Source organism: Chroicocephalus ridibundus, chromosome 2, assembly GCF_963924245.1.
Source record: "Chroicocephalus ridibundus chromosome 2, bChrRid1.1, whole genome shotgun sequence".
Classification (NCBI taxonomy): Eukaryota; Metazoa; Chordata; class Aves; order Charadriiformes; family Laridae; genus Chroicocephalus; species Chroicocephalus ridibundus.
Window position 1 is genome coordinate 73,559,972 of NC_086285.1, and position 14,491 is coordinate 73,574,462.

Here is a 14,491-nt window from a genome sequence, read left to right on the forward strand (position 1 = left end):
GTTTAAATAAAAAATAAAATAAAAAAAAAGACTAGCTTTTCTCCTGTACTGCTTGCAACTTCCCACGGATGCCAGAGGTGGGCGTGCAAACTGAGGATGCGCTGCAGTGTTCAGGCACTGAAAGGTTGCTGAAGAATGCCTCGCCAAAGGGTAACTTTGCAAAATATCCAGATCCACTGAAGGTAAAACCAGATGATGTGCCAGTTCTGCGACGCTTACTAACAGTGCCAAACACTTTATATGGCTTCTTTCTCCTCCTCCTTTTCTCTTTTCGGTAATAAGCTCTACTTGCAATTCGGGAGAAATATGGCAGTTCTTCCACTGTGTCCTGGTGTCTGCTCAGCCAGGAGTTAACATCATTACAAAAGAAAAGAAGAGTAAAGCATTGCCACATATAGCTGCCCTGGGGACAGCCTGAATCCTGAGGCAGGCAGAGAGCGACAACTTGCTAAGAGGTCGGCCGGGACCTGCCTGGGGCCCACCCAGACGAAGGCAGGGTGCCGGGGAACGTCTGGCCGTCACCCAGGACTTGCCTCAACCTCTGCCCGAGGGTTTATTTAGGCCACCAGACTGGCAGATGTGGGCACTGCTGGGGCTCCATGGCCAGGAGGGACGGTGGCAGTACCCAGAGTGACGTTGCCCCCTGACTACCCCTTCCCCTGGGGACTCTGGCACCGACAACAGACTGAGAGCAGCAGTCTGCCACTTACACCTCTTTCCTCTTCATTTTAATCATGAAATTAAAAAAAATTAAATCTCTCCTCCCACCAGCTTTCTTGACTCCTGCGGTTTCTGTCACCACTGGTCCTTAAATGGCCTCCTTTCCCTTTCACACTGAACCTCTGAGCTAACGACGGCAGGGCAGGTATGGGATCCATACTGGAAATGTGAGGGCTTGTTGCTCTTCGAAACAGCCACGTTGCAGAGCCCTCTCTTAATGCACTGTATGCGCGTAGCCAAAAGCCGAGAGTTTTGTTTTCCCTTTTTAAAGCTGTGGTGGTCTTGTTAGGAGTGCATGTGTACGTCAATGAATTTAAAAACATGACGCCCCCGGCTTTTCATGAAAATAACCCCAAAGCAGTGTATTCCTGGCTAGTACGTAAGTGCTCTGTCTTTACTGCACTGAGCTGATAACATTGCACATTAAAGGCTTCCACTACGGATGAACTTGTATCTAAAGCAACTGTGAGCTGGCGATGCAGGGATTGCCAGGTGTGTTTCCTCAGAAATCATCACCTCGTCTGGGCAGCGTATCGCATCAGAGACATGCTGGCTCAAAAACCAGGCACCAGAAACCAGCTGGTTTTTACTTTCCTTTGTAGCATCTTCCATCCTACAAGAGCCAATTGTTGTTTAATAGCCAATAACCCGCAGCCTTGCAAGGATGGCCGCAGCTGAGAATGAAATGCTTTTCGCTTGTCGCTGATGGGGAGCAAATCTGTGAGGTATTGCGTACCGCTGCTAAGCGAAATGGAGCGCGTTGTTAGCCTCGCTGCCCGTGTCATTTGGGCAGGCTGGATGCTACCGCAACTCCATGGGCTACACGCAGGTCCCTTTGCTTTACTCCTGCGACCAGAGGAGTGAGACCAAGGCCTGAGAAGAGGCAGGAGTGTTGGCACGACGCAGCATTGGCCATTAAATGCTCACGCGCGAGAGGCTTCTCGTCCCGCAATCGGTAAAGGGCAATGTTAGCATGGCATCGGGGGAGGTAGAGAGGGAGCACAGAAGAGTGGATAGATACATGGAAGACAGCGAGAAAGGAAAAAAAAATTAATAACAGAAATAACATTTTAGTAAAAACCTTTGGCCTCTCTGCTCAATCTGTCAAAGCAAAATAGCTATTTTGGAAGAAAAAAGGTGTCCTGAAGTGATAATCTGGAACTTCTTACAGTGATGTTGCTACAGTGCTTTGGGCCAGTGGCCCAAAACATGGCATGATAGTTCCTTGTAAGAGCTGGAAAGGAATCCTGGACGATGTTTGCCCCAGCTTGCTGGCGTTACACTAGTTAAGGACTTGATTCTGGGAGGTGCTGGCCAAAGTTCAGAAAAGCACTTACATGTGTTCAGCTTCAATCGAGCCTGTCAGACATCTTCTTGAATGCAGTGAGGCTGTTTGCGTGCTTACTTAGCATTAAGCACGCACTTAAGTTGGCAGGTAAAGCAGGCCCAGAGTGACCAGCTCTCTGAGCTCTCCTTGGTCAGTCTGTGTGTTAAACCACTATAAGAAAAATAAATTAAAACCAAACCAGAACACCTCTGAATTGCTGTCCTCATGCGTCAGCTGAGGGTACCGGTGACAAGTCCGATGCACCACACTCCTTTTGTTAGGCCAGGTAACACGATCTGCCATGCTTTTCTCAGGGTGAGGTTAGGATCAGTTCTTGAAACACCTGATACAGAGAGGATGGATATCCCTCCTCGACCCCCCCAGTTCCTCCTCTCCTGTGTCCCTCTGCACAGCGGGTGGGAATGCCAGCCTTTCTTGCTGCCGGGCGCACGTTGGCTCTCACACAGTCACGATGCTTGGGTGTGAAAAAACAATCTACAAGCTGCGCGAATGCCATGCAGTGACCATGAAGAGATGGGTTTTGCTTGCTTGTCCTCAACGTTCTTGTTGCTTACTGCTGATGGGTTCACAACTGGGTTTAGAAAATTATACTTGAAAGAGGTGAAAAATAAACAGTTGCTAGAAGTCAACCAGCCTTCAACAGGGAGTCCGGTTCTCTATAGGCGACGCCTTTTTCTGCTTGGGAGCCAAACAATGCCTATCGATTGGCCTTAAACTTCTCCTTTCTAGTCAGATGATATTCACAGATGGGTTGGCCCGAAGAGGAGTTTTGATCCTTCACCATCCTCATAAGGTGCTCGCAGCCTGAAAGGAGTGTTTGGTATAAGTGCTTTAGTGCCATAGGTGCTGGTCTTTTGGAGCCTTCACCCAGGCCAGTGATTCCCTGAACACCATCTCAGGGCTCTCTGGAGTTGATGACAGGGGCTTGTCAGGATGAGGGGGGGTGCCCGAAGACGAAATGGATGCACCACCAGCTGGGCTTGAACATGTATGGCAAATCCACATGCCAGGAAAGTCTTATACATAGATGCCAAGTCTCGGCATGATTCCCACCAGGGGTATTTTCTGTTATTGAAGCTTGAACCAGCAGGTCTGATGATGCTGCAGTACCCATCACATGTAAATACAATTTTCCTTTTTTTATATTTATTTTTCTACTCTTTTTCTTTTTTTTTTTTTTAAAAAGGCAGTTCAGAAGATTTACATTGTACGTAACAGGGAAGTGAATAATACCAGCACTTAAGGTTCCTTTTAGTTATGTGTTGAAGATGGCATAGTAGTCAGGTAGAGTTGAACTGCTACGGTCTATGAAACCTAAAACCCAAAGGGGGAAAAAAAAAAAAAAGAAATAGTAAGATAACAGCCTCACATGCATATTGTACATAAAAAAAATTGGAGAACTAATTGCTACAGTGACACAATTGGGGCGGCTCGATTCCTGCAGCATTGACATCAGCCATGCTGGTACCCAGAGCAGCCACTCGCACTTCCTTGGACCTCGCCAGAATCACAACTCATAGGCTTAAGCTGTTAGCACCAAAAATCTACCAAAGACACTAACACACTTTAGGTCCATCCTATCAGATCCCTGAGTGAGTTATTTGAGATCAGCCAGGCCTTTTTCAGACCACACCATGCCTGATGCCACAAAAATTGTCTGGTTTAGGCAAACCTTATGCTCTTCAGACAGAAAGATTTACATACAGTTCAAGTATGATTACTCCTGAATATCTGGGGATAAAGAGACAAGTAGAGCTAAAATGGCCACCCCTTCTGCAAGTCCACCCTCTGTCAGGAGGCCTAGGTTTGTCAGTTCTCCAAAGGTATTTTTTTTTAAGCTTTGATTTCCTACTCAATCATGAATTAATTAATGTGTCCCACTAGTAAAGCAACGCTCCCATTCTTTGCTCAGTTCATGCCACTGCTTAATGACATGAATAGCTCATTACCTTGCTAATGATTTTATAATGGTGATTTATCTAAGTTTGTTTAAGGGAATTACTCTGTTTTGTTTAAGCGTGCTTCCTTCAAGCGCGTATTTCCTGAGGCCACTTGTCTAACCAGTAAGTCCTGCTGAATTTCAGCCAAACCCTTAGCCCAGTTTCTATTACATCAGCTGCATCTCTGGGTACGCCTGGCCCAGACTTAGCGACTCAAAGCCACTTGGTGGCTTTCAAATATAAACTGAGTCACCTTAGAAGGTCACTGCTCACCCCGATGCTGCAAGAGATGCAAAATACTGCCCAGAAGCCTGTGAAAGCCAAGCAGCTAGAGAGTCTTCTGGAAAACTAAACCAGCCTCTATGTTTATGGGATGCTAAAGGCCTCGTGGAAATCTACGGAGCTCTCAATGGCGCTCAACTCCTTGTAGCAACACCCCCCTTTTAAACAGCGGCATCCTTTCCAAGTTTGTCACCGCTCTCCTGGAGGAGCGAGCCAAATGTCCCTCAAAGGCTCGGTCACCAGGGTCAACAGATCTGGGCCAACTGCACACCCTACAGTTCCTTCCAGACCTCCTGGCGCAAAGGCAGCTGGCCTGTCTCTAGCAGCGCTCTGCTGTCACAAACCCCAGCGCAACCGTCCCAGCACATGCTGGGAAGTAGGAGGGAGACCATTTCTGCAAGGGAATGTATGCATAATGCATGTGGTGAATTTTAATATAATTATTAATTTATCACATAAAAATCCCCTAATACAAAATTAATTTTGCCTTAAGCTTTTCTGTATTTTTCTTAAAAGTATTAACTGCATTTTTTTATGAGCACCTAGCTGGTGAATGTATTAATACCAGGGCAGCTCCAGCGTTGCACCAGATCTTACTCTCGTCTTCAATACCTAACACTTGTTTTTAAGGTCTGACAATGAGCGTGGGTTAACGTTGATTTGCAAAGGCCTGACTTCAACTGGAACGCCAGGAGTTCAGCTCACCGCGGCACCAAAGCCAGGGCACACTCAGCTCAGGCTGGGCGAGGGGACGTGCCCCGACCTCCCAGTCTGCCTCGGCCGTAGCCTGTCGGAGGGGAGCATTGGTAGTTTGGGGTCATGGATAATTCATTCAGTCTCTACCTTTTTAACCCAAAAAAGCCTAAAAGTGTAAAAAAAAATCGTGCCTCGCTTTTAATGCCCACCTTGCTAGTTCCCCAGCGCGTCGCCTGTGGCAGGACGTGGAGGACAGGGCTGAGAGAGGTGTGTGTGGGGTGTGTGTAGCGTGGAACAGCCGTCCGCTCAGTGGGATTGGATCTGCGCTTGCTCATTCATACCTTGCTACGGACTGGCTCTACCAGAGCTCCCTGTCCTCCTTCAGACACCAACACTATTTGCTTTTGGTATCAGAGGAACAGACATGCAGCTAGGGAGAGCAGGGTGATTTAAAAAAATAAAATAAAGGGAGGTCACACTTTATTAAACAGACAGCACGTGCCTGCATACCGCCATGTAATGGGTCAGTATGAGTTTGTGCGAGCTTCTTTTACAGCCTGTAATTCTAAATGTTGTTTAGACCTCGTGGTGTGTTCAGTGGGTGTTGGAGAAAGAGCTGCTGGTGGGTTTTTTTTTTTAAAAAACAACAGTATTCATTGATACTCTTAAAAAATTAATGTCAGCTTACCTTGTTAGATGCCTACTTAATTCATGAACTTCCATTTCAGTGCTTTTAAATTCATTAAGCTCTTTTCGAATGGCTGCCTGCAAAGGACAAATAAACTCATAAATGTATAAATGAGAGAGATCAAAATAAGTTCACTTTGTTCTGAAAACAGTATATTAAAAGTGAAGCAGATAGATAACATTATCAGAGAGAGAAAGAAAAACATAAAAAAGACTTTAAAATGTGAAAAGGCACAGAGATAAACACGTTCTAAATCACATAAAGGGAAGAGATAAATGCTTCGGTGGAATGGCTCAATTTGAAAACATATTGTAGATGCAGATACAGAATCCAATTCTGGCTTATTATGTGAACACTTTCATGTACAAAATCTAAATTAGCATACGCATGAGAAAACAAAGGTGCACCAGAGTTGCTCAAACGCTGCATCTGTTTCAGAGCTGGACTGTGAGTAAACTCTGCCTGGATCTCGCCAAACTCATATTTGAGATGTCTCCCGCCTTTATGCGGTCCCGAATTTCCTCGGATGAAGTTACTAAAGTGGCAGAGCTTACTTCATAGAATCACAGAATCATAGAATAGTTTGGGTTGGAAGGCACCTTTAAAGGTCATCTAGTCCAACCTTCCCTGCAATGAGCAGGGACACCTTCAACTAGATCAGGCTGCTTAGAGCTCCATCCAACCCGACCTTGAACGTAGTTGGGAGGGAAAGAGGGGTGCCTGCCTCCCTGCCCTCCTCTCTGCCTCGGGCTGTGCTCCTCTGCCCTTCTGACCCAGCCGTGCCATTTACTGAACCGATTCAACGCACGAATCCAGCAGAAAACTGGCCACAGGTGGTGGTATTCAGCATTTGCAGGAGACTCAAGTTACCTACAGCCTCTGTGGTTTGTCCACAAGGGAAAAGAAAACCAGGGGTGACTGGCAGGAAGAGAGAAATTGAAGAATAAAAATATAAGCAGGGGTGTGACTTGGAGGGACTCAGCTTTGTGTCGGAGGGGGCGCTCAGCAGGACCGGCTCAAGTCCCAAGCCCCAAAGTCATGACTTCTGACAGCCCTGTGGTATTTGTAGCTCACAAGGGGGTTTCGCTGTGAGCGTACGGAGAGGTATGTGGCTGCCGCAGCCAAAGGCTCCCATGGGTCCAAGGTGTGTGCCGCTGCCTTGCTGTGTGATGCTCAAATCGGCATCGGCTGCTGCAAGGGGCTGCTCCCGTCAGTGGTGCTCCTCTCTGTCAGGAATTTTTCTCGATGAAGGAAAGCTAAACTAGTACACAGAATCACAGAGTGGTAGGGGTTGGAAGGGACCTTTGGAGATCATCTAGTCCAACCCCCCTGCCGAAGCAGGGTCACCTACAGCAGGCTGGACAGGAACACATCCAGGTGGGTTTTGAGTATCTCCGTGGAAGGGGACTCCACAACCTCTCTGGGCAGCCTGTTCCTGTGCTCTGCCACCCTCAAACAGAGGGTAACAGAGTGCTGTACGAACAGCACGAGCCCAGAACAGGGCTTTTGCAACAGCCGCTGATCCAGTCACCAACAACCTTTGCCTTGACAAGCTCTAAGTGACAGATTTTGCGAGTGTGATCTACAGAAAAGGCTCCCCGCGCTCTTTCTGCACAGCTTTGGGGTTTTATTTACCTTAGAAATGTCTGTCAGCCTCTGCCTCCATCTATCAGGACAGAGCGACAGCTATGCAGCAGCTCAACAGCCTACCTTCAGCAGACCTGCTGCTGAACTTTGAAACCAGAGTTTCTGAACCAGAAACTTTGCTGCTTAAGCGTCTGTGAAGGAGGCCAGGTGGGCTGCTGACTCCCATAAGGAGTCTGAAATCTGCTGGAGAGATTTAGAAGTGCCTCTTTTATTCCTCTAAGAGCCAGCCCTGGTACAGATGAAGTCAGACTGAAGGCAGTTCCCAACACCCAGCACACAGAGCCAGATTTACTGACATCAGACCAGAAAAGTCCACCACTAAAATGTATTTTTGCAATAAATCTAGCCTGTGCTGACCAGTGAAGATGGTTATTGAATCAAAGCTCTGGAAGAAAATAATCATTTATAGGACGTTGCAGCTTTGTCAGACATTTTAGAGTTGTGTTCAGTTTGTCTGGCTATTTTTTCCAACAGTGGACAGAGTGGTGGGGAAAAGCAGGTCATCTGAACGTAGAAATCAGAATACCACCCATATGACCCAAACACAAAAAATAATGTATCTGCTTCCTTATGCCGTAAGGGGCATTCATATTAGAAATGACAAACATTTCTTCTTCTCCTGCTTTGCTTCAAAAAGGTTCACTTGGAGAACTTAAGCCCTTTGCTCTGCGTACGGACTTTGTATATGCATTATAAAAAAGAAAAAGTGACCTCAAAGTACTCTGAGGCCTTAATTCTGAATTCTTTACCAGGCTACGTTTAATAGTGGTATCTAATACTTGTTCTTTTCCCAGACACAGGATGAGGAAGGATGTCTCTGGACACCAAATCTTCTCCTTTCCCAGCTGGGTCTCTCCGTGCCTTTCATCCCAGATAGGGATGAAAAGCTACAGAACCAGCTGGAGATGTATTCCCTCCCTCATCTATCAATCAGGAGAATATAACTAAGTCAGCTGAATAAGATCTTGTCCAATGTGGACAAGGTAAAATGGGAAACGCCAATTTAACCCAGTAAATTAAGGTCTGTGTATAGTCCAGGGGAAGTTTTTCTTTTTTTCTTTCAGATCAGTTTATGCTACGTTAACTTATCCAAAGCTAAACTGAAAAAGCCCTCTGTCAAGGAGAAAACCAGAGGTCACAAAACTATGCAAGTCCTTTGGTTATATTATACAAGTAGAATGGGCTGCCCTTTTCTCTGTCAATAAAACCAAGAGCATCATAAATAAGTGGCACGGCCAGGAATCCTGCTCCAGTCTCTGGACATGACAGTCTTCAACGCTGCGTGAGTCCCACAGCAAAAAAAACAGTTGAGTACCTGAAAGTCTTTAAAATTACACGGCCATCACAGAATGACTAAAGCATGGGAGTCACTGATCAGCCTCATAGTCCTCTTTTCTTACGGTGACCATACAATGTTTAAGTCTTCTTCCTGAGGCACAATTAAGACCCTCAGGGTACGACTGTTACAATTTGCCAGCAATTTAATTCCTCTGCCACCAATGCTGCCACCAGAGACACCACTGAGTGAATGTCCCACTGGCGCTCAGAGGACAACGCACTCGATAGCAAATGCGCAGCTTTTCTTCACCTGCAGGGCTCACGTGATTTCAGTTTAGTGCTTAAAACACGCCGTGGAACGGGGCAGAAATCCTGAGTAAACGCCCCTTCCTAGCAAACTGGAGAGAAGTTACCTGGCTTCGCTGGGAGGTGCTTTTGCCAATTATTTGACCCACTGTGATTTTTGCACCCAGGCCTGCTCTGTCCTGGCATAGCAATTCTGGCAAGTTCTGCTGTCACGCTGCTCTGCTAGGTCCTGCAGGAGCTCTGAGATGGCAGAAATGACGTGGCAAGACCACCAAAACCAACAAACAAATAACAGGGCTGCCATCGAGACCTTTTCCTCAAAGGGCTTGATATTCCCTCCTCTCTGTTTAAGTGGTATTAGCCTTGCTCCTGGCTTCCACCCATATAGAAGCCTTCTCGCCAAAGATTTATGACTCGAACAACAAACCTTGCGAATGGGAAGAAACCACAGGTGTGTTGGGAAGGGACGTCAGGTGGAGGCTTATTCCTTGACGGTCGTTGGGACCCAAGGGATGCCGTTCGCTGTGACGTGCTTTAGCTATTCAGATCATGGCCCTCCCAAAGCTGTTCCACTTACTTTGTCGGCGGCTGTGAGTCGTGTCCAGGGTTTGTCCGCCCTCCTGTCGTAGTCCTGCGCATCTGCCACTTCTACATAGTCGCTGAAGCGGATGAGGATCTTCCTCTCACGTAGCTCTTCTACCGTGGGCCTTTGACTCAGCTGCAGGTTTGAGGAAGGAGTGGAAAAAGACATCAGGACTTCACTTTTTCTCTGCCAGAGTGCTGCTTGGGGATTTATTTTATTATTATGATGATGATAAAAAGAGGGTTCAGGCATTCCTAGTACTGTTGTTTCTGTCAACCTTTCACAGAATTGCTACCTGGGGAGACAACCTCTTGTTATAGCACCTTGAATATCACCCCACCTTGCTGCCGGAGCAGCAGCACTGTTTGGGAAGCAGCTGTGGCTGGAGACCCCAATCCCTGGCAGGAACGAGATGTAATGCAAGAAAGTCTCCTCATGCACCCATATCTCAGGAAGGGACGGAGGCCACAACACAACTTCAAAACCACCTGCCCAGGCTGTACGCTGCCCAGCCTTGAGCTGCTGTGTGTGCTTCTGCGCTGCCTGGGAAGAGTCCGGCAAAGGCGCTGAGCGGCTCCTGCCCTGAATTATGTGCAAAAGGTGACAAATGACTTTCCTTACCATGCTGTTATTCTGCAGACTTGTCCTTACCTCCAGAAAAGGCAGGCAGGATGATGACTATTGCACATTGAAGTTCTCACTGTGTGCTGCAGCTCAATTTTGTGTCACAGCATATTTGACTTTTAACAGTTTGCATTGCATACTACAAGCCCAGAAAAAAAAAAATTGCAAGGGTGGATTGTATCACGTCAAGAAAGCATCTTCATTGTTCCAAAGCATTTCTTTCAAATTCCACAGCAGAATAGGCAGCCACAGCCAAAACTCTCCTCTCAAATTAGAAACAGTAGCGTGCTGGTAGTCCACGTATTGCACAGCCAGTTACATGGCTAGGGACAGGAACTGGCTTTCAGTGGTCAATTCTCCTTGGATGGAGAGCATGCTGGTTAATGTCAAAAGCAATTCCGTAAGTGCTTCTGAAGAAGGTCCTACATACGTGTGTGTGCATGTGGCTGTACATTAGCTGCAAAGGTTTTCACCATTAGAGTGAAACATTTGTAATTGTGAGATATCAGGAAAAATAATATCCTGCTAACAATTAGCTAGACAGCGTATCATGTTATTTCCACTCATTAGAAATAGGTGTGTTTTGCAATACTTCAGCCTTGTGAATAGCGAAAGGTCTAAATATTTCATAAAATGCTTGAGACTGTTCTGCAAACGTATTTAGGCTTCTGGATCCAGACACGCAATTCCACCTTCCTCCCTAAATAAGTATCTCAGTTCCCTGCATTTCATCTTCCAGGGAGAATTAAGATTCAAAACAGCCAGGATGCTAAGTGGAGGGTGAAAAATTTGCGAGATCACAAGAAAGAGAAGCACACGCTTGAAATCCCACCTTCCTCCAGCATTTGGGTGCTGATGCGAGCCAGTTCCACCTCCCCATCCTGCCTCTGGATTTAAATCCCTGTGTGCTTGTTCTTGGCATGGATGGTTGCCTCTCTCCTCTCTTTTTAGAAAAGATGGTTGTGGCGGGAGGTGACAGTGGGGCTGCTCTCTTTACGTGGATAGGCCTGAGCACGCACGCCTGAACTGGAGTTCAAACACCTCATGCAGGGAGTCTGCAGAGGTGCACGAATGCCTCGCCTGTGAGATGCTCCGCGACAGGAACCAGGTTCTGGTTCCCCCTCCTGGCTGCAGCCCAGACATTTTGCTCACACTGAGGGGAGAGAAATCTCCTAAAGAAAGTGTAGCCAGGAGCACAACTCTACACTGCCATGCAATGTCCTTGCCTAGGACAGCCGGCATCAGTCAAGTCGCAGCTTAGCAGTTCATATGTCATCTCCATAGCCATTTCAGGTTAAATGACAATATTTAATAGGGGGAAAACTCATTGCTGGTTTGAAAAAGAGCAACTTTGAAAATTCCGAATACTGCAAAGATCTTAAAACTAGATAGTTTTCTCACACCCAACTTCTTCTATGGGAAACCATGGAGCTTCCTGTGGCGAGCTGCTCCGCGTCTGTTTGTCACACAACATTCCGCCTATTTCTTCCAAAAGCTTCCCAAGGAAAGCCCCGTTGTATATACCCACATTCAGGCCAGCCGTGTTCAGGTCAGCCAAAAAGCACGTAGGCAGTGAGGCTGGCAAGAAGCATGCCTTTCTCAACTCAGACTACAGGTTTTGGGGACCCTTTTTCAAAAAAAAAAAAGCATACACGGGAGGCATAACCTTTTGTTTTTTAGACAACAGGACAAACCTGTCTGTGAGGTAGAGTACCATGTCAGAAAAGCCAGAAGGCACAATAAAGTAGATTGAAACATGTATAGATTTAAAAGTGTTATTTTTCGCTCTTGCAGAATAGAATTGCCTCTTCAGCCTGCAGCCCCGAAACCTATGCCTAAGTCACCTGCAAGCCAAATACACGCTGCAATTAACAGACGGGCTTCTAATAAAAGCAAGCAAACCAAACTGCTATACCGTGCTTGGAGTACAATCACAGTTACACTATGAGTGAGGCTTCTCTCTGTCTTACAACCCATCTTGAATTTGATTTCAAATGGCTGGGCTGTTCTAGCAGCCCTAGCGCTAGGAGCCGCAGGTTTGCTAGCGCCGATGCATTATTACTCAGATAGCACAGCAGAATTTTCCTTCCAATTATTTAAAATCTAAGGCCTGACTATGGGAACAGAGAATCTTTATGCTGAAGCAATATTATGACTAGACACCAAAATTTCAAAGATAAGGGTGAGACTCTATCTTTACTTACATCGACTGCTTCTCTTCTCACAACAGCACGAATTAAGGATGAATCACTAATATTATCTGTACATTTCTCAGCTTTTATCATTTTAGGATGTAGCCCAGACGTTGTTTCAAATTAGGATGGAGTTTTTTAAAAAATAAAACGTCTTATCACATGGAGCACGTTGACACCAGCAAAATATAAAATCCTCTGAATTAAACCCTGTGTTTCTAAATAGCTACAAGGGAAGCAGGAGTTCCTACAAGGTTTGCAAGCTGGAAGAGGACTTTCACAAAACGACTGGCCCTATTTTACGGCTTCTATCAGCTCTTGACATTAGACGCCTTTCACCTTTGTGCTAATCTAAGTGATTAGCAAGTTTGTACAAAGGAGAAGGCAGGTGGCTGTTGATACACGGAAGCGTGCCGTGCCAGGCCCATGTCCACGTGGTGTCAAGAGCACAAGAGCACCAAGAGCCACAGAGGCAGCGGTACTTTTGCCAGCAATGTGAATTCACTGCTGGTATCGACCTCAGTGCCGCACCGGGTCTCAAACAGCTAATGTGGCTTCCTCGGCGTGCTGTGTGTTGGTTAAAATCAAAGAAATGACAGTAAATGTTCAGGGCCACATGATGAAATGAGACAAACCTGAGGTAAGTTCGCAAATGCACAAAAACCATCTCAGGTACATCATCCGTACATTTTACAGCACTGAAACACACTGCAACCCTTCGGTGGGTGTGAAGAACAGCGCACTGAGTTATACGTGAAAAAATGTCAAGGGCAACAAGCACATTATGAAACTTTGGTGTTAATGTGAATTTTTCATTCTTAGGTGACGCCTGAACGTAAGACAGGCTCAACGCTGCTTTTTCTTGTCCTCTGAAGTCATACAACTATTACTGTGTATTATTTTTAGATGCCCTGCCTTGGCTTCAGCAACCCCTACAACCAGTGCAATTTAAGGTATTTACCCACCCCAGCAGAGTGGTGGGCAGCTGGAGAAGCACAGAGACCGAGCAACCAGCTCTAGGTGACCCAGGAGGCCCGGGGCAGAGCTATGAATGGAAAAAAGATGCACGGAATCTTGTGCTGGTGTTCTGACTGCCAAAGAGAGTCCTGAAATCCACAGCTTATACTACATAGCTCATGTATAGGCATAAATCTGCATGTATTTACATATATAACCGCACACAAAATATTCAGTACATTAAACAAAAGTGCCGATCTGATCACACCGAATGAAAAGAGAGGGGCAACCACACTGAGTGGTTTTCTGAAAGCCATTAATTAAAGCTATATTATTTGAGTGGTTAACAATCTGCCCTGCCCCTTTCTCACGCCACTGCTGAGATTTCTCGTGAGCTGCTAAGCATGAGGGTCTCCTCAGTATGTCAAGGCTACCCACAGCACCCTTAACTCTTAAATAGCTGGGAAAACAGCTTTGCTAACAGACTCTAAGTGGCTCCACTGTAGGCGTCAGTGCAATGTCTGGTCACGATAAGGGACAGCTCACCTGAGATCTCACCTTGCAGTTTATTTTTATGACCTGTGAGCTGTAGTGTCTTGGGTTAAAGCTGCTTAATGCTACACAATCCTTCTTGGGCAGCACCTGAGAATGAGCTCTGCTTCTTCTCATGGGCAGAAAGAATAGGGCATGTTCGAAACTTACAGTAAGAGGACACGGTCAAGGACGTGATGCAATTGCCTGCACAAGGTGGTGGCGCTCCACATGGGGAGAAAGGGATCTTACTTGCCAAGCTGGACCCTTTTTTAGTTACTTCTGTCAATGTCAGAGGGATGCGCCTGTGTACATCTGGACTTTTTCTGGGTGTACCTCCTGGGCATATACATTTCTATTTACTTATTTGTGAAGATTTGTGAGCAGAGGGAGCAGGACAACTTTATGGCGAGTGACCTTGTTATTTGAGCATGAACCAGGGCAAAAATCACTTGCGAAATAAATGGATTTGTATTAATGCAAAAGCAGTGTAAATGAGGACAGCACCTCCCATGTCTTGTCACGGGAGGTCAAGTTTTCCTCTGTATATTCTGGATCACCAGAGATAAAAATGGGGACGTTTCAAGATTTGATGCTACGCCAATTTGCAAGGGAAGGTTTAATGACAACCCCCTTTGTTTGCGGCATGGGAAACGAAGCAAACCTAAGCATCGCCACCAGGTGAAGCGGAGGGGGACA

At 46.3% G+C, this 14,491-nt stretch overlaps 1 protein-coding gene across 7 annotated transcripts in view; it reads right to left on the bottom strand.

Moving 5' to 3' along the window:
- Window positions 1-25: 25 nt before the first annotated feature.
- PHACTR1 (phosphatase and actin regulator 1) overlaps window positions 26-14,491 on the bottom strand; it is a 323,130-nt gene continuing 308,664 nt past the window's right edge. For all 7 annotated transcript variants that reach the window (XM_063325904.1, XM_063325902.1, XM_063325903.1 and 4 more), the window contains 3 exons: window positions 9,483-9,623; window positions 5,675-5,751; window positions 26-3,382 (listed from right to left, as the gene is read on the bottom strand). In XM_063325904.1, the coding sequence (XP_063181974.1) occupies window positions 3,367-3,382; window positions 5,675-5,751; window positions 9,483-9,623 (234 nt within the window). In that variant the 3' untranslated portion in view covers window positions 26-3,366. The remainder of the gene's footprint in view (window positions 3,383-5,674; window positions 5,752-9,482; window positions 9,624-14,491) is intronic.